The sequence below is a fragment of the Cervus elaphus genome, chromosome 12 (genome assembly GCF_910594005.1).
Source record: "Cervus elaphus chromosome 12, mCerEla1.1, whole genome shotgun sequence".
Lineage (NCBI taxonomy): Eukaryota > Metazoa > Chordata > Mammalia > Artiodactyla > Cervidae > Cervus > Cervus elaphus.
In genome coordinates this window covers 40,454,637-40,472,800 of record NC_057826.1, presented here as the reverse complement: position 1 = coordinate 40,472,800, position 18,164 = coordinate 40,454,637, and the positions used below count along the sequence as shown (strand labels likewise).

Genomic DNA, 18,164 nt, shown 5'->3' with positions numbered 1-18,164 from the left:
AATCAATCTGATTTTGATATTGACCATCTGGTGATGTCCACGTGTAGAGTCTTCTCTTGTGTTGTTGGAAGAGGGTGTTTGATATGACCAGTGTATTCTCAGCAAAACTCTCTTAGATGTACTGTTCTGTAAATCTGGATTAGATCTGCTCCTACAGCACACTATGTATCCACTTATCAAACTCTGTTATAGCTGCCTATTCACTTGTCTCTGTTCCCTTTTTTAGATCATAAGTACTATTAATATGAAGGTTAAAACTATACCTATTATATTACCAATGCCTTGAACATTAGCTGGCACAAAGTAGGCACTAGGGAAGTAGTGGTTGAATGATAAATGAATAAACAAATAAACCACCAGATTAAACATAGCACCAGTGGAAGTAGCTTTTACACATGGACTTTCTTTCCCTTATTTTCTCTCTTCTCAAGAAACAAATAAAAACAAATTAGTTACCCTTACCTCCAAATAAGCAATTGCTTACAAAGGACTAATTAGTGCATAGTTACAATGGCAGTTAAAGTGAATTCTGTCTGAGCCTTTGCTTTCTTCTTCATTTTTCTCTTTCTCCCTACAAACAAAATTTTTGAACTGAACATTTAAGCAGATCGAAGAAAGACATGTAGCTGACTTCCTCTTGATCTGCCTGATGCCCAGTCTATATTCCTAGACATCTGTAAATGTGGTGGTACACGTACAAGAGATAAAAAAAGAACCTATGACAATATTTTATTTGAACCAGATCTCCAAAACATTAATTAAAGCTGAGCATACCTACTCTGAACTGAAAAATCAGAGATTTATGTGAACTTGTAAAGTTGAGGCTTTCTGACCTCTTGTAGAATTTATGTCTTCTTTAAATAAGCATTTCCTCTTTGCAATGAAGTATTTTTTTCAAGTTTATTTTAGTGACTAAGCTTCTGGCATAAATAGATATGTTATTCAGTTCCTTTATTGCCTGGTTTTCACCCTTTTTACCCATTCTTGTCAAATATTTAACAGAAGGTTTTGGGTGAAAATAAGCAGGCCTAATTATGAAGCCTAAAATTTCATCCCTGAAGTTCACTTGTTGATAAGGTGATTTAAAAAGACCTCCATGCATTCAATCTCCCCACTTAATCTAAGAGCATTTTGATACAGCTCTTCACATATTTGCTTACTGTTTGGAAGGTATCAACCACCTTGTAGTTTATCACAAGCAGAACTTGCTAAGTTACAACTCATGCCCTGTGTGTGCAGTCCTTTCAGGTAAGACAAAGTTTTTCAATCAAACAAAGGCATTCTAATTTTGAGATTTGGATACTAATACTTTAGAAAGAGAGGATTCGGTCGGGTTAAATCTTTCAAATTGGTTACCTTGGATAGGTTCATGCCCAGCACTGTGAGTGTCACCAAGCCAGCACAACAGACCAAAGCACTGGAGCTGGAGAGGCCAGAACTCGGTGGGATATTTCCATCTACCAAGCAGTTCATTCCAGTCAGGTCACTGAGACCAAAGTGTTCCTAGAATAGAAGGAAAAATAGCACTTAGTAACTCTGCTTGGATTCAAGGAGCAGCAGAAAGTTCTTTCATTCCTCAGAGAGCAAAAGCCTCACAATGGACTTATTATGCTACTTATAGAAACAACTTGTGCAATTCAATTTAGTTGAGTCCATACATGACATTTTATTTAATGGCTGTTGGCCACAGGGCACTATAATTTGAAGACTAATTTTTACTTTGTTGAACAAAAAGCTACTGATCCATTTCCTAAAATTGCTTTGAATGGTCTTTTTCATGAATATGAATTGATTTAAACAAATATGGAAAAATATTAAACAATTATAATTCACGTAGCAAGACATGAAATACATAATTATTAGTTAGGCAGGTTAAATTTCTATATAGCACATCCCAACACTCTGTCATTGTAAAAGTCTAACACCAAGCAGTGGTTTGTTTCTACGCAGTATTCTATGTAATACTTTTCTTCAGAGAACCTTCTAACCTTTCTCATTTCTATTTTATTTATGGAAAATCCTAGGCACCAAAAGAGTAAGACACTCTCCCAAGATTACATATAGGGAAATGGAAGTAGGACTGAGGTCTCTGATTTCTGTTGAGAACTTCCCCACTGCAGTCAGAAACCCAGGCCAGCATACTGTCACTATGATTTAATGTAAGTCAGCGATATGAGGAAATCCAGATTTTTACCCAAGTTTATAGATACAATTTAACCATATGGTAGCTTTCAAGACAGCCAAATTAGAATTCAGCCACAAATGAGAATGCAGACTCTTAAAGCAGGGAAACTCTATTTCTGCAAAATAGGAAAGTCCAAAAAGATAATCAGACTCTGAAATCAAGATGGAAAGCTCTAAGATACATAGATTGATATATAGGGTGAGGACACTTAGGATGATATCATATCATATCCTTTGTGGTTTGGGATTAAAAATAAATTCAAGGTCACCTCCTTCTCAAGAAAAAGTACCACCATGTTTACAGATTATTCAAAGGGTTCAAGACCAAAGTACAAAATACTATTATATTACATAATTATGCATTTCATCATACATATTATTCTAGGGAGAAACTTCAGTAAACTTGATAAAATAGCCAAAGTAACAACAAAACTCTGCAAATAAAAGACCGTTTTTTCCTTTTTTTTAATCTCTTTTTCCCCTAAACTGGCAAAGCTCATCCACCACAAAAGAAGAGATTTAGTTGGATGTACTTCTCTTCTTGATTTCAAATGATCTAAAAATTCCCTTTCCAGAAATACAAATTATAAACTGAAATATTGCTGCTGCCAATGCCCTTTCACACAGAACATCAGACAGCTTGTTTTAAAAAATCCTTGGAGAACACTATATATTTAACCATAAACTGATCCACAGGGTGTCTTGAATGTGAATCATACTTACAAACTTATCACGCAATGTTTAAATTAAAATGTACAACAGAGTCAAAATGCAAATGGGTTTTGCCAAATTCAGAAATAGTGCTATCCCATAAGGATAACATGTTCAATTTAATATAAACAGATTATCCACTGGAACTTTCTAGTATTTGAATTTGAAGGTTTCTAAAAGGCTAACATTTAAATTACTTCTCTGCCAAACATTCATTACACAGACCTGCTTTTGCACGTAAGCTGTCAAATCAAAATGGAAGGCTGTAAGACCTGAAATTCTCAAATGTAACACAAGGCACATTTGTTCTTTTTGTCACTTTATCCATATGGCACAGAAGGCATGTTGCTACAAGAAAGATGAAATTGTATTTGCCAACAAATGTTTCCAAATACTGTAATTCCCACTAATGCTTGTGACAAGCCAAATGATTTGAAGATTTAAAACCTGCCAGTATCTTTTCCTGTACGTTGTTACCATCTGTCTGGGAAAAAGAAAGGAAGGAAGAGATGGGGGCAGGGGAAGAAAGGGAAGCAGGGAGAAAGAAAGATACATGCAGAACCACCATAATTAGGGTACAGGATTATACAAGAGAAATAAATGTGATGCATATCTGTAATGGATATGCCACTGAATCCTATGCTACTCATGACAAAGTTTCAGACAGTACCATCAGACAGTAAGGAATGCAAGCTCTCTAAAACATGAATTTTAGCAAACAAATCAGATTGACTCAGCAAATCAATTTTCTTTCTTCCTTCATAGTTTTTTAATTAGGAGAGAAAGTAGGAATATTTCATCTTCTCATACATGACATTAGAGATATTCAAAGTAAGTATTCAGTGTTTCCAGGAAAATCCTTATTTTCCTTATTAAAATCACTACATCTTTTTTTAAACCCCATCTGAAGTAGTAATAACAAAACTAAGTTAGTATTGATTGAATGCCTACTATGTGTCAAGCACTGTGTGATCCTTCCAACAACTCTTTGTTGAGATAATAATAACATATTTCACACACAGCAAATCTGAGACTTAAGGAGTTAAATCAACACAGCTGGGTAGAGTCTAGACTCAAACCCAGGGCTGTCCAGCTCTAAATTCTATTACAGTGTACACTTATACATCACTAGAACAAAATGTAAATAATACTACTAGAATGTATCTTTCAAAAGAAAATTTCAACAAAGATTTGAAAACTAGAACAAAGTATCAAATGCACTTGACTTATGAACAGCCACTACAGCCCCCGATGACCATCACCCAGAAACAATCATATCTACTCTATCCCCTAAAATACGTTCATGAGCAAAACAGAGCAGAAACATCAACACTGAAAGGTGACAAAAATGATATAGTAAATGAAATAAATCTTGATATAATACACATCATAACCTCAACTACTAGTAGCTGCTTTATACTGATTTAACCTCAACTGCTAGTAGCTGCTTTATACTGATTTACCTGAATTCCTTTAAATCCACATAGGAAATAGTTGTGCCACAGAGGCTTGGTTTTGTCAATCTGGATGTTATTAGCACTAGTACTGAAGTCCCTGCAAAAGCAAACAACAGTTAATTGAAGTCTAGAGGCTTTGTGCTACAGAATGGATGGCTGACTACTGCCATCTTGTGCCAGGACAATGACACTGACATTTTATTTTCCATTTGCTTCTCATATATGTACTCCACAGTCTACCCAAAAACAACAAACATCTCCAGCTGCTAAAAATTAAGAGAAGTTTTAGTGACCTTAATAACTAAACTACTTTCAACTGGCCCTTTTTACTTCCTAAAAGGGAGAGAAATGAATATATTTTAGCATAATCTCTACCACTGTATTTCACTATGGCCCTTATTAAGTTGGTATAAACCACATAAATGCTTGTCCTTTGTGCCTGCTGTTTGGCATACCTTTTACTAGAACACAAGTACTCAAAGCCTTCTTTCCCCACACTGTCTGCCACCCATCCAATTTTACCATCTGCACAGTTAAAGAAAAAGAAGGAATAAACAAAGCAAATGATGATTCTAATGGATCATAACTCATTGAATAAAATGAGATTCCATGAATCTATATGAATATAAAATAACAAATGAATAAATAGCTAAACGAAGGAGAACAGAAAGTACTTCCTTAGAGCAAAATGCCGACTAAGAGAAGAAATAATAAAAATCAAAAAGTCACTATTTGGCAAACTCCATGACAATCATTTCAGGAAGGAATCATCAATGCATGCTAAAGTTACTGAGTAAAAACTTGATGAGAAACAATATATCTACATAAACTTGAAATATTTCTTTACCAGATATTTACTGAAAAGGAAAAAAATAGTAACTTTATGGTAATCTGGCAGACAACTCCTTAGCCAAATGATCAAAATTAACAACAGTTAAAGGAACATCACATGCCTCCTTGATATGATGCACTGAGGACACATCAGTTGACATGTGGGAATTCTTCATACTATTTTTGTGACTTCCTTGAAAGTCAAAGTTATTTCAAAATGAAAAATAGATAGGCTTCTAAATTAGCCAAAGAATAAAATATGTGAAGTGGGAGAGGGGTGGAGATCAAATCAAAAGTGAGGAAATAAGTAACATTCCCACATTGACTGAATGCTCTTCATATATAGCTTACTAAATAACTACTAAGTCACTCAACTGCAGCAGGTGCCTTCCAAGCATTACCTTAATAACATGACATATTATCTCCTAAGAAAAATATGGGATGACCACTTAACTGTGCGAGGCATTCATGGGAATATAAAGGTAAAATGTGAAAGGCTTATCTTTTAAGCTTCTGTAATCTAGCCAAGACAGCATGAGCATAAATCACACTCACAGTACCACTGTCACCTGATGGTATGTGATATGGGGTGGGATGCAAGGCCAAGAGGGCACCTGTTGGGCACTCCATAGGCCTGCAAATCTTGTAGCTGCCTGGGCTCGAGATCGAAGAAAGAGCCTAGAGACAGCAACAGAGATAGCAATGGTTTATTGGATCGAGGATCTTACAAGTCTGCAGCAAAACACACTGCCCCACTGTGTACGGCAGACAAAAGGCAAGACATGGCAGTAATCTTCCTATCCAGGGAAGAAGGAGGCGACCATTTATAGGGGGAATTGATGTCAGGTTGGCTCATCAATTACCAGGGAAACCAGCAGCTGGGATCCATGGCAAGCTCATGATTAAGCACTAATTAAGCTCTGTGATTAGGGTACCGGTGAAGCAGGGACTGGTACAGCAGGAGATGTACAGAGAGCAAGAGAATAGCCATTTTGAATGGCCTGACCATACAACAATTTTTATAGTTAGCACACATGAGAGTATGAAGCAGAGGCTTTCCTGGAGGCTCAAAGAGATCTAGTGACTCTCCAGGGACCCAAACAGCCTGACTCCAGCTCTCAAACATTTTACTATCACTCACAGGAATTAAAATTTATTGACTATAGTCAATAAGAGGTCCCAGAATTTGGAAAGCAGAAAAGATTATGTTAGCAAAACTGAATGGGATCTGTTCCAAGATAAGCAGGCCTTGGAAGTCACCACAAAGAAAAAACAAGGAAGGAGGCTGGAGGACAAGGGTGATGGTATACTAGGGAAACTAGTAGAGGAGGAAATTTGTGCAGATGTAGGAAGTTAGATGAGAAACATCAAAGAAAAGGCTAGTAAATCCTCGATCTAATTCCTTCAGACTTAGAAACATAGCTTAAAAACAACAATTTGATGCAACCACACACTTAAGAAAGTGGATAAAACATTTTAAAAAACATGTTGGTAAACATGTGGAGCAACTGGAACTCCAATGCACTGGTGTGCGAATGTAAAATTGTACAACCACTTTCAAAAACAGGCAAATTCTTAAGATAAATCAGACAGTCCACTCCTGGGTATTTACCAAACAAAACATGCGTCCATACATAGATTTGTACACAAATATTCATAGCAGGTCATACCTGAATGGTCTAGTGGTTTTCCTTACTTTCTTCAATTTAAGTCTGAATTTGGCAAAAAGAAGTTCATGTTCTGAGCCATAGTCAGCTCCCAGTCTTGTTTTTGCTGACTGTATAGAGCTTCTCCATCTTTGGCGGCAAAGAATATAATCAATCTGATTTCAGTGTTGACCATCTGGTGATGTCCACGTGTAGAGTCTTCTCTTGTGTTGCTGTAAGATGGTGTTTGCTATGACCAGTGTGTTCTCTTGGCAAAAGTCTGTTTGGCTTTGCCCTGCTTCGTTTTGTACTCCAAGGTCAAATTTGCCTGTTACTCCAGGTATCTCTTGACTTGCAGCTTTTGCATTCCAAGCCTCTATAATGAAAAGGACATCTTTTTTAGGTGTTAGTTCTAGAAAGTCTTTTTCTTGTAGGTCTTCATAGAACCGTTCAACTTCAGCTTCTTCAGCATTACGGGTCGCAGCGTAGACTTGGATTACTATGATATTGAATGGTTTGCCTTGGAAATGAACAGAGATCATTCTGCTGTTTCTGAGATTGCATCCAAGTTCTGCATTTCGGACTCTTTTGTTGACTATGATGGCTCCTCCATTTCTTCAAAGGGATTCTTGCCCACAGTAGTAGATATAATGCTTATCTGAGTTAAATTCCCCCATTTCAGTCCATTTTAGTTTGCTGATTCGTAAAATGTCAATGTTCACTCTTGCCTTTTCCTGTTTGACCACTTCCAATTTGCCTTGATTCATTGACCTAACATTCCAGGTTCCTATGCAATATTGCTCTTTACAGCATCGGATTTTACTTCAATCACCAGTTACATCCACAACTGGGTGTTGTTTTTGCTTTGGCTCCGTCTCTTCATTCTTTCTGGAGTTATTTCTCCACTGATCTCCAGTAGCGTATACTGACCTGGGGAGTTCATCTTTCAGTGTCCTATCTTTTTGCCTTTTCATACTTTTCATGGGTGGCAAATAGATTCAAGGGACTATTAGATACTACAGAGTGTCTGAAGAACTATTGTACAGGAGGCAGGGATCAAGACCATCCCCAAGAAAAAGAAATGCAAAAAGGCAAAATGGTTGTCTGAGGAGGCCTTACAAATAGCTGTGGAAAAAAGTGAAAGGCAAAGGAAAAAAGGAAAGATATACCCATTTGAATGCAGAGTTCCAAAGAATAACAAGGAGAGATAAGAAAGCCTTCCTCAGTGATCAGTGCAAAGAAATAGAGGAAAATAGAATGGGAAAGACTAGAGATTTCCTCAAGAATATTAGAGATACCAAGGGAACATTTCATGCAAAGATGGGCACAATAAAGGACAGAATGGTATGGACCTAACAGAAGAAGATGATACTAAGAGGTGGCAAGAATACACAAAAGAACTACACAAAAAAGATCTTCACAACCCAGATAATCCTGATGATCACTCACCTAGAGCCAGATATCCTGGAATGTGAAGTAAAGTGGGCCTTAGGAAGCATCACTATGAACAAAGCTAGTGGAGGTGATGGAATTCCATTGAGCTATTTCAAATCCTAAAAGATGATGCTATGAAAGTGTTGCACTCAATATGCCAGCAAATTTGGAAAACTCAGCAGTGGCCACAGGACTGAAAAAGGTCAGTTTTTTTTTCATTTCAATCACAAAGAAAGGCAATGCCAAAGAATGCTCAAACTACCACACAATTTCGCTCATTTCACATGCTAGCATAGTAAAATTCTCCAAGCCAGACTTCAACAGTACGTGAACCCTGAACTTCGAGATGTTCAAGCTGGATTTAGAAAAGGCAGAGGAACCAGAGATCAAATTGCCAACATCTATTGGATCATTGAAAAGGCAAGAGAGTTCCAAAAAAACATCTATTTCTGCTCTATTGACTACGCCAAAGCCTTTGACTATGTAGATCACAACAAACTGTGGAAAATTATTAAAGAGATGGGAATACCAGACCACTTTACCTGCCTTCTGAGAAATCTGTATGCAAGTCAGGAAGCAACAGTTAGAACGAGACACGGAACAACAGACTGGTTCCAAATTGGGAAAGGAGCACATCAAGGCTGTATGTTGTCACCCTGCTTATTTAACTTATATGCAGAGCACATCATGAGAAATGCTGGCCCAGATGAAACACAAGCTGGAATCAAGATTGCTGGGAGAAATATCAATAACCTCAGATATGCAGATGACACCATCCTTATGGCAGAAAGCAAAGAAGAACTAAAGAGCCTCTTGATGAAAGTGAAAGAGGAGAGTGAAAAAGTTGGCTTAAAACTCAATGTTCGGAAAACTAAGATCATGGCATCTGGTCCCATCACTTCATGGCAAATAGATGGGGAAACAATAGAAACAGTAACAGACTTTATTTTTTGAGGGGGGCCTCCAAAATCACTGCAGATAGTGACTGCAGCCATGAAATTAAAAGACACTTGCTCCCTGGAAGAAAAGTTATGACCAACATAGACAGCATATTAAAAAGCAGAGACATTACTTTGCCAACAAAGGTCCAATTAGCCAAAGCTATGGTTTTTCCAGTAGTCATGTTTGGATCCTAGAGTTGGACCATAAAGAAAGCTGAGCACCAAAGAACTGATGCTTTTGAACTGTGGTGTTAGAGAAGACTCTTGAGAGTCCCTTGGACTGCAAGGAGATCCCACCAGTCCATCCTAGAGGAAATCAGTCCTGAATATTCATTAGGAGGACTGATGTTGAAGCTGAAACTCCAATACCTTGGCCATTTGATGGGAAGAACTGACTCATTTGAAAAGACCCTGATGTAAAGACTGAAAGCAGGAGGAGAAGGGGACGACAGAGGATGAGATGGTTGGATGGCCTCACCGGACTCAATGGACATGAGTTTGAGGAAACTCTGGGAGTTGGTGATGGACAGGGAGGCCTGGCATGCTGCATTCCATGGGGTAGCAAAGAGTCGGACACAACTGAGAGACTGAACGGAACTGAACTGATTCATAGCAGAATTATTTATAATAGCCAAAAGCTGGAAATGATCCAAATATTCATCAATGGTGAATAAAGAAATCATGGGTTCTCATGCAACGCATGCTAGACAACATGTGGACAATTCTGGAAGCCATGCTGCATACGTCCTAAGGGTCCAGTAGAGTGAAGCCCCTTACAAAGGAGCTACCTGCCTTGGTAATTTACCTCTGCTTCCCTAGTTGAGTCTCCATCCTCTTTCACTACTGCTCTTGGCACTATTTCCCAAATTTGTATCTGACGTCAAAAGAATCTGTTTCTATTTAATATAATATTTTTTCATTTTGTTCATTTATTTAAGAAACATTTATTGTTGTTGTTTAGTCACTAAGTTATGTCCAACTTTTTACTACCCCATGGATTGTAGCTTGTTAGGCTCCTTTGTCCATAGGATTTCCCAGGCAAGAATACTTTCTCTCACTGACATCTGCACCAGGAACTTTTGCTAAAATAAGTATATTAGTTATTAGTTTCTGCTAATATTTCAACCAGCCAGTCCATCCTAAAGGAGATCAGTCCTGGGTGTTCATTGGAAGGACTGATGCTGAAGCTAAACTCCAGTACTTTGGCCACCTCATGCAAAGAGTTGACTCATTGGAAAAGACCCTGATGCTGGGAGGGATTGGGGGCAGGAGGAGAAGGGGATGACAGAGGATGAGATGGCTGGATGGCATCACCGACTCGATGGGCATTTCCCAAATGCTCTACCTCCTTCCACGTCTAACTCAGGCTCTGCTTTTGTGGGGAAAAAAGTGAAATTCTCACATTTACCATGTTAAGTGAATGGAGTGTTAAGTGAATCTGAGTAAATCAATATAACAAATTATGGCACCCAGTTTTAAATGGTTACAATGACACAAAATTGTATTTGAGTAATGTAAGATTTTCTTTACAGGGTCCTAAATGTACATAACATCTCAATCATGCAAAATAAACAGAAAAAAAGATCTTTCACAATAACTTTCACCTAAAAGTCACAAATTTTTATTATCTTGCATAACCTGGTACAGATACATATAAAATATTTGCTGAATGAATGAATATTACTACAAGCAAACTGTCTAATGAACAATAAGCCAAAAATATAATGTGCCAATTACATGCCAAGACCTTTTTTTATAATTAACAAATTTTCAATAAATTAAATGACTTATTATAAATTTGATATTTCCTAAAGATACCATTTGAATACAAATACAAAGACACACACGTATACCCATGCATACACCACACATACATGGAAGCAATTCTAAATACTCACGGGTACAAAGGATTGGTATTGGCCAGCTGGAGAATATGTGTTTTCACAGGTTCCACGGCTATTAACATATCTTGTTCTACAGCCATAGGAAGAACAGAATATCCACAGTAATCTATATGCTCTCCTAGAATAAAGAGAAAGCATTTTTTAATCATTGCTGGCATATGAAACATGAGAAACTCAAGTAAGTTGACATATAGGAAAAACTTGACCATCAGCCTGGTTTTAACAGAAAATAAAAATACTAAGGGCAGAAAGTGATTCAGTTTTCTTTCCTACAAACTACCCATTTAAACTCAAGGTTTTTATTAATAATGTTAAAAAAAATAACAATTCAAGAAAGATGAGCTAAGCTAGCTCACTTATATTTTCCCAAGACAGGTTTGTATATCTGATTGTTTCTGCTGCATTGGCAGGCAGGTTCTTTACCACTAGTACCACCTGGGAAGCCCTATCTGATTGCTTCTATGGCAGACATTGATCAACTAAGAAACATAAAATGTACAAAAGACAATTCAACCGCCTTATTACATTTTTAAATAAATATGCTCCTACATATTATTACAGGCAGAAATCTTTTGTTTCTACACTGATGTGTCCTTTAAAATAAGAAAATTAGGGTCGTTGTCTCTTTTAATGGATTGATAATGACGAGTGAACAATTCAAATGACAATTCAATGACAATTGAAAGTTGTCTTTCTCCCCAGCTTCCTTCAAAAATACAATATAGAACAGTGGTTCACAAATAGAAAACACATATTTAAATAAGTAGAATTCTAGGGAGATACCAGATTCTGTTGGGAAGGCTACAGTGTGAATGACAGCCTTCTGAGAATGAAGACTTCTCCCTCTGCAAAAACTAATGGAACCCCTCCTGGGGAGCAAGAACTGTTGGCAAGTAAGGAAAACAACAATGATTACATTTTGGTCACTTTAACAGAAAATATAATAATTCTTTTAATAAAGATTGAAATTCATTTCATCCCAAAAACTAACTAAATAACTATTTTAGAACATAATCCCCCTCCTTTTTTTAAAATCAGATAGTCAGCAGTCATTGAGTAAGAATTACTTACTCAGGAAAATTGTTACTCCCCAAACTAAGTGAAACTTGGCTCTCCTCTGAGGATGCTGCTGCTTTGCAATTCTCTCAGTAGCATGGAGTGTGATAACCTCCTCCCACTCTGCTGTTTCCAGGACTTTTTCCTGTCCTATGCTTTGGAGGTTCAAACCACATTTTCTCGTCTCCACCACATTCATCTCTTACTATCTTAGACATCTACTCCTCTCTGAAGATCTTTGCATCTCATTCCACCCTCTCCATCCCAATCTTGTAAAACAACCCAGTCCAAGGCCCCAGCTACCTAATCCCTTGACCTCTGCTCCTCTCTGCTTCAACTATCTTACTTCCATGGTCTTGACAAATCCAGTAATGACCATAGAACTCCTTATCACCTGGGAACTTTTCACCTATGGATTTTTGTTCCAAATATCACATTCTTTACTAAAACTTTCCAACATGCCATTCGCTTACTCAGTTTATCCTACGTAACCTGTTTTTCAGATTCAGTTCTTTGCCCTCTCTAGCCTATGGGCTCCCTCTTACCTTTCTTTTTCGACCTAGCATGTTTTCCAGGGTTCATTACTTCATCTAACTCTCCTGACAGTATTAGCAACTTCTTGATGTCACTGTCATTCTCTTGTAACCTCCATCCAAAACAAAATCCTAAAGCTAGATCAAATGTAAGCAACTTAGACTAGCTGAGAGGCAGCGAGGATATGAACAAATCTGCAGATTGTTATTGCTACAATTCCATGGTCTCCAGCTCTAAACAGATCTCACTGTTACAAGCAAACTTTTTCTTTTTTTCCAGTTATCTCCCTATCCCATCCTTGACAAAGCTGTTTCAAATTTTCAGCCATCTCTTTAAATGTCCAACACCTCCAACCTTCCCCCAAAAGAACTTCCTCAACCTTCAACACCAAAATTATACATTTATTTACATCAACCTGCATCCTTTTTTTCCCCACCTTCTGTTAAAAAAGACTCAAAGTGGCCCTTTTCCTATGCTGTAGATACCAACCTTTCTTGCCCTCTTGGGAATCCTTCTCTCTCTTCTTTTCTCAGATATCTTCAATCTCTTTCTCTCCACTGACTTTACTCAATTCCCCTTTTCTACCTCATTTAACCATGTTCAAATATCTCATATTTTAAAAATCCTCCATATTTTCTTGAAAATCAGCTTTCCCGAGTTAATAACTGAAGCTACATTTTGGGCACATGGGAGTTCGTTATACTATTTCAACTAACTTCTTTGTATGCTTATAAAAGGATCTGCCTGCAATGTGGGAGACCTGGATTTGAGCCCTGGGTTGGGAAGATCCCCTAGAGAAAGGAAAGGCTACCCACTCCAGTATTCTGGTCTGGAGAATTCCATGGACTCCATGGGGTCACAAAGAATTGGACACGACTGAGCGACTTTCACTTTCAATTTACCGTATAGAAAGTTTTCTTTTTAATCCTCCTTTAATTTGGAATTTTCTCAGTTCTCTTGATAAAACATATTCATTCTTCAGGCCACCAAATTTTTAAAAGCAAGGAATTATTGGGCTTCCCTGTATTCTTCTAATCCAATGAATAAATGTAAAACCATTAAAATTATTCACTGCAGTCAAAAAACTTAACCTGCAGCACAGAGAAATCTTTCCATCTCTCATAAAAATAATGGGAACAACCAGGTTTCAACAAACGTCTGAATTTTAAAAATGAATGGACAAAACTAACAATAACATGGATTGGGAAAAATGAAAATATAGTATTTTCTTATGAAAAAGCTTAACTTGCTATAGTAGATACATGCAAAACATTCTATTTTTCCAGTTCTCCTGATATATTAACAAAAATTTGGATCTTATCAAAGGAGGAAAAAATTAAGAGAAGGAACTTTCGAAATACCTATTATATTGACTCTTCCTGGTGCTCGAACATAAAACTTGGGAATGGATCCAAACTTAGAATTAAACATCTCTTTTAGCTTCAGCAATCTGAAAACAAGAGTAGCATATTTCAGAATATCCAGATAATAGAAAAACCTGTGATACACACACACACACACACACACACAAACACCACACACATATTTCATATACCTACCACCATTATTATCTTTAAAAATAATGAAAGCAAGTTATTTTACTGACACTTCTTTGAAAATCCCTGGATGAAACAATACTGTAACCCCCTAAGTGACACAAGAGTATAGCTAAGCACACAGAAGAGTAAAAAATTTAATACAGACATACACAAAGAAAAACTTCTTTCTTTCAATTATGAAGAATATAACTTTCTGTATAATTTCTAAATGATATTCAGAGAAGAATCTCTTTATACTAAAAAATGTAGCATGGAGTAGTATATCAGTTTCCTAGTGCTGCCACACACAATAAAGTTTCACAAACTGGATGACTTAAAACGACAGAAATTTATTGTCTCTGAGTTCTAGAGACCAGCAGTCCAAAATCAGAGTTTGGCAGCACCTCTGAAAACCTCTGAAACCTAGATGGGAAAGTCCTTCCCTGTTCTTTTTAGTTTCTGATGGTGACCATCAGTTCTTGGCATTCCTTGGCTGGCAGCTGCATCACTCCAATGTCTGCTTATGTTATCACATGTAATTCCCTCTGTGTGTCTCTATCTGTGACTCTGCTTTTCCTTCTTATAAGGCCATCAGACTTACTGGATGTGTGTGTGTGTGTGTGTGTGCACACACGTGTGCTAGTTGCTCAGTCATGTCCAACTATTTGCAACCTCATGGAGCCCACCAGGCTCCTCTGTCCATGGAATCTCCAGGAAAGAGAATTGGAAGGTTAGCCATTTCCTTCTCCAGGGGATCTTCCTGACTCAGGGATTGAACCTGGGTCTTCTGCTTTTCAATTCAATCTGAAAAGATGCTAGTTCAAATAAGGTCACATTCTGAGGTTCCAGGTAGACATGAATTAAGAGGGATGCTATTCAGCCTAGTACAGTCAAATGAAAACTAGACTGGATATCACATCAACAGACTACAATTCTAATTCCAATGGGGCTTCTACTTCAATGCTAAAGTTTGGAAAATCATTTTCCCTTGGATCTTCATCTGTAAGATTAGAAAATTTGAACTAGATATTCCTTATAGGTCCCTTCAAGATAAAAAATGCTTATATTTAATAATTTTATGCTGTTAAATCATCTCAAGTCACTTCTATGAAGACCTACCACTGTTTGTAGTCCCACAATATATTGTATCCGAGTAATAACAGCAAGACAGTAAATATCTAAAAGACCTACCATGTTCAAGACATTCATTAATTAAATACTTGATATTAAAAATTAACTAGTTACAATAAACAAAATCATACTAAAAAATTTAAAAGGAAATTTATTACAGTGCTCAAACTACCGCATAATTACACTCATCTCACACGCTAGTAAAGTAATGCTTAAAATTCTCCAAGCCAGGCTTCAGCAATACATGAACCGTGAACTTCCAGATGTTCAAGCTGGTTTTAGAAAAGGCAGAGAAACCAGAGATCAAATTGCCAACATCTGCTGGATCATTTACAAAGCAAGAGAGTTCCAGAAAAACATCTATTTCTGCTTTATTGACTACACCAAAGCCTTCGACTGTGTGGATCACAATAAACTGTGGAAAATTCTGAAAGAGATGGGAATACCAGACTACCTGACCTGCCTCTTGAGAAACCTGTATGCAGGTCAGGAAGCAACAGTTAGAACTGGACATGGAACAACACAGTGATTCCAAATAGGAAAAGGAGTACGTCAAGGCTGTATACTGTCACCCTGCTTATTTAACTTATATGCAGAGTACATCATGAGAAATGCTGGGCTGGAGGAAACACAAGCTGGAATCTAGTATGCCGGGAGAAATATCAATAACCTCAGAGATGCAGATGACACCACCCTTATGGCAGAAAGTGAAGAAGAACTAAAGAGCCTCTTGATGAAAGAGGAGAGTGAATAAGTTGGCTTAAAGCTCAACATACAGAAAACTAAGATCATGGCATCTGGTCCCATCACTTCATGGCAAATAAATGGGGAAACAGTGGAAACAGTGGCTGGCTTTATTTTTCTGGGTTCCAAAATCACTGCAGATGGTGACTACAGCCATGAAATTAAAAGACGCTTACTCCTTGGAAGGAAAGTTATGACCAACCTAGACAGCATATTGAAAAGCAGAGACATTACTTCGTCAACAAAGGTCCGTCTGGTCAAGACTATGGTTTTTCCAGTGGTCATATGTGGATGTGAGAGTTGGACCATAAAGAAAGCTGAGCGCCGAAGAATTCATGCTTTTGAACCGTGGTGTTGGAGAAGACTCTTGAGAGTCCCTTGGACTGCAAGGAGATCCCACCAGGCCAGCCTAAAGGAGATCAGTCCTGGGTGTTCATTGATAGAACGGATGCTGAAGCTGAAACTCCAATACTTTGGCCACCTGATGCAAAGAACTGACTCATTTGAAAAGACCCTGATGCTGGGAAAGATTGAGGGCAGGAGGAGAAGGGGACGACAGAGGATGAGATGGTTGGATGGCATCACCGCCTCAATGGACATGAGTTTGGGTGAACTCCGTGTTGGTGACAGACAGGGAGGACTGTCATGATGTGGTTCATAGGGTCGCAAAGAGTTGGACACGACTGAGCGACTGAACTGAACTGATTATAATGATAAAAAGATACACTGAATATTCTTGGAAGTTATTCAAGATGACCTGCTAGGACTGGGACAGCCATCAGAAACTCTCTTTACTGATGGGTGGGGCTGCGTTTCCTCCCTGTTGATTGTTTGGTCTGGAGCCTGCAGGCTGCTGGGTGGGGCTAATGGTGGCCTCCAGGAGAGCTCACCATCAGGGTCCCTGATCCTGCAGTGAGCCACAGCTGCCCCCTGCCTCCAAAGGAGACCCTCCAATACTAGCAGCTAAGTCTGCCCCAGTACCCTACACAGTCACTGCTTTTTTCCCCTCCAGGTCCTGGTGTGCAAAAGACCCTGTGTGCTCCCTCCAAGAGTGGAATTTCTATTTCCTCCAGGCCTGTGGAGTTCCTGCGATCAAACCACACTGGCCTTCAAAGGCAGATTCTCTGGGGGTTCCTCTTCCTGTTGCCGGACCTCAAGGCTGGGAAACCTGAGAGGGGCTCATTCTTTCACTTCTGTGGGAGAGTTTCTGTGGTATAATTGTTTTTCAGTTTGCAAGGCACCCACTCAAGAGGTATGGGATTAGATTTTATTGCAATTATGCCCCCCATCTTGTTGTGGCTTCTTTTTTGTCTTTGGATGTAGGGCATTTTTGGGGAGGTTCCAGGATGTTTGGAAATAGCTGTCCAGCAGTTAGTTGTGACTCTGGTTTTCTCGTCAGAACGAGTGAGCGCACGTCCTTCTCCACCATCTCAAGCTCTCCTGGGTCATCGAGGAAGCCAGAGCTGATGTTTTGTTTGTCTGTTTGTTTATATTTATTTATTTATGTCTGGCTGTTCTGGGTCTTTGTTGCTTTCCACAGACTTTCTCTAGTTGCAGCAAGCAGGTGCTACTATCTGTTGTGGTGTGTAAGCTTCTCATTATGGCAGCTTCTCTTGTTGTGGAGCACAGGCTCTAGGCACATGGGCTTCAGTAGTTGCAGCTTGTGGACTCGGTGGTTGTGGCTCTTGGGATCTAGAGCATGGGCTCAACAGTTGTAGTACATGGGTTTAGTTGCTCTGCAGCATGTGGAATCTTCCAGGGCCAGGGATCAAACTCGTGTCCCCTGCATTGGCAGGCGGGTTCTTATCCACTGCACCACCAGGGAAGTCCCAGAGGTGATGTTACAGTGGAAATTTCATCAGCATTCTGCATCCATTCAGATGTTATCTTCTTGTATTTGTCCTACAGAGATGAAGAGTCTTTTAGTCGTTTAGATCGTCTCCACTACAGATGATCATTCAAGAATATAAAGTCTTCTTCCTTCTCATTGCTTCACTATTCCAGGCTGCTATCATTTTCTGCATGCACAAAATAGACAAACCACTAGCTAAGA

At 38.5% G+C, this 18,164-nt stretch overlaps 1 protein-coding gene across 8 annotated transcripts in view; it reads right to left on the bottom strand.

The window, feature by feature from the left end:
• The window catches only part of GALK2 (galactokinase 2), a 141,068-nt gene that overhangs the window by 98,511 nt on the left and 24,393 nt on the right, over positions 1-18,164 (bottom strand). For 4 of the 8 annotated variants that reach the window (XM_043920917.1, XM_043920915.1, XM_043920922.1 and 1 more), the window contains exons 2-5: positions 14,060-14,148; positions 11,103-11,226; positions 4,359-4,449; positions 1,357-1,503 (exon numbers count right to left, since the gene is read on the bottom strand). In XM_043920917.1, the coding sequence (XP_043776852.1) occupies positions 1,357-1,503; positions 4,359-4,449; positions 11,103-11,226; positions 14,060-14,148 (451 nt within the window). The remainder of the gene's footprint in view (positions 1-1,356; positions 1,504-4,358; positions 4,450-11,102; positions 11,227-14,059; positions 14,149-18,164) is intronic. The other 4 variants (XM_043920919.1, XM_043920918.1, XM_043920921.1 and 1 more) reach the window with 2 other exon arrangements.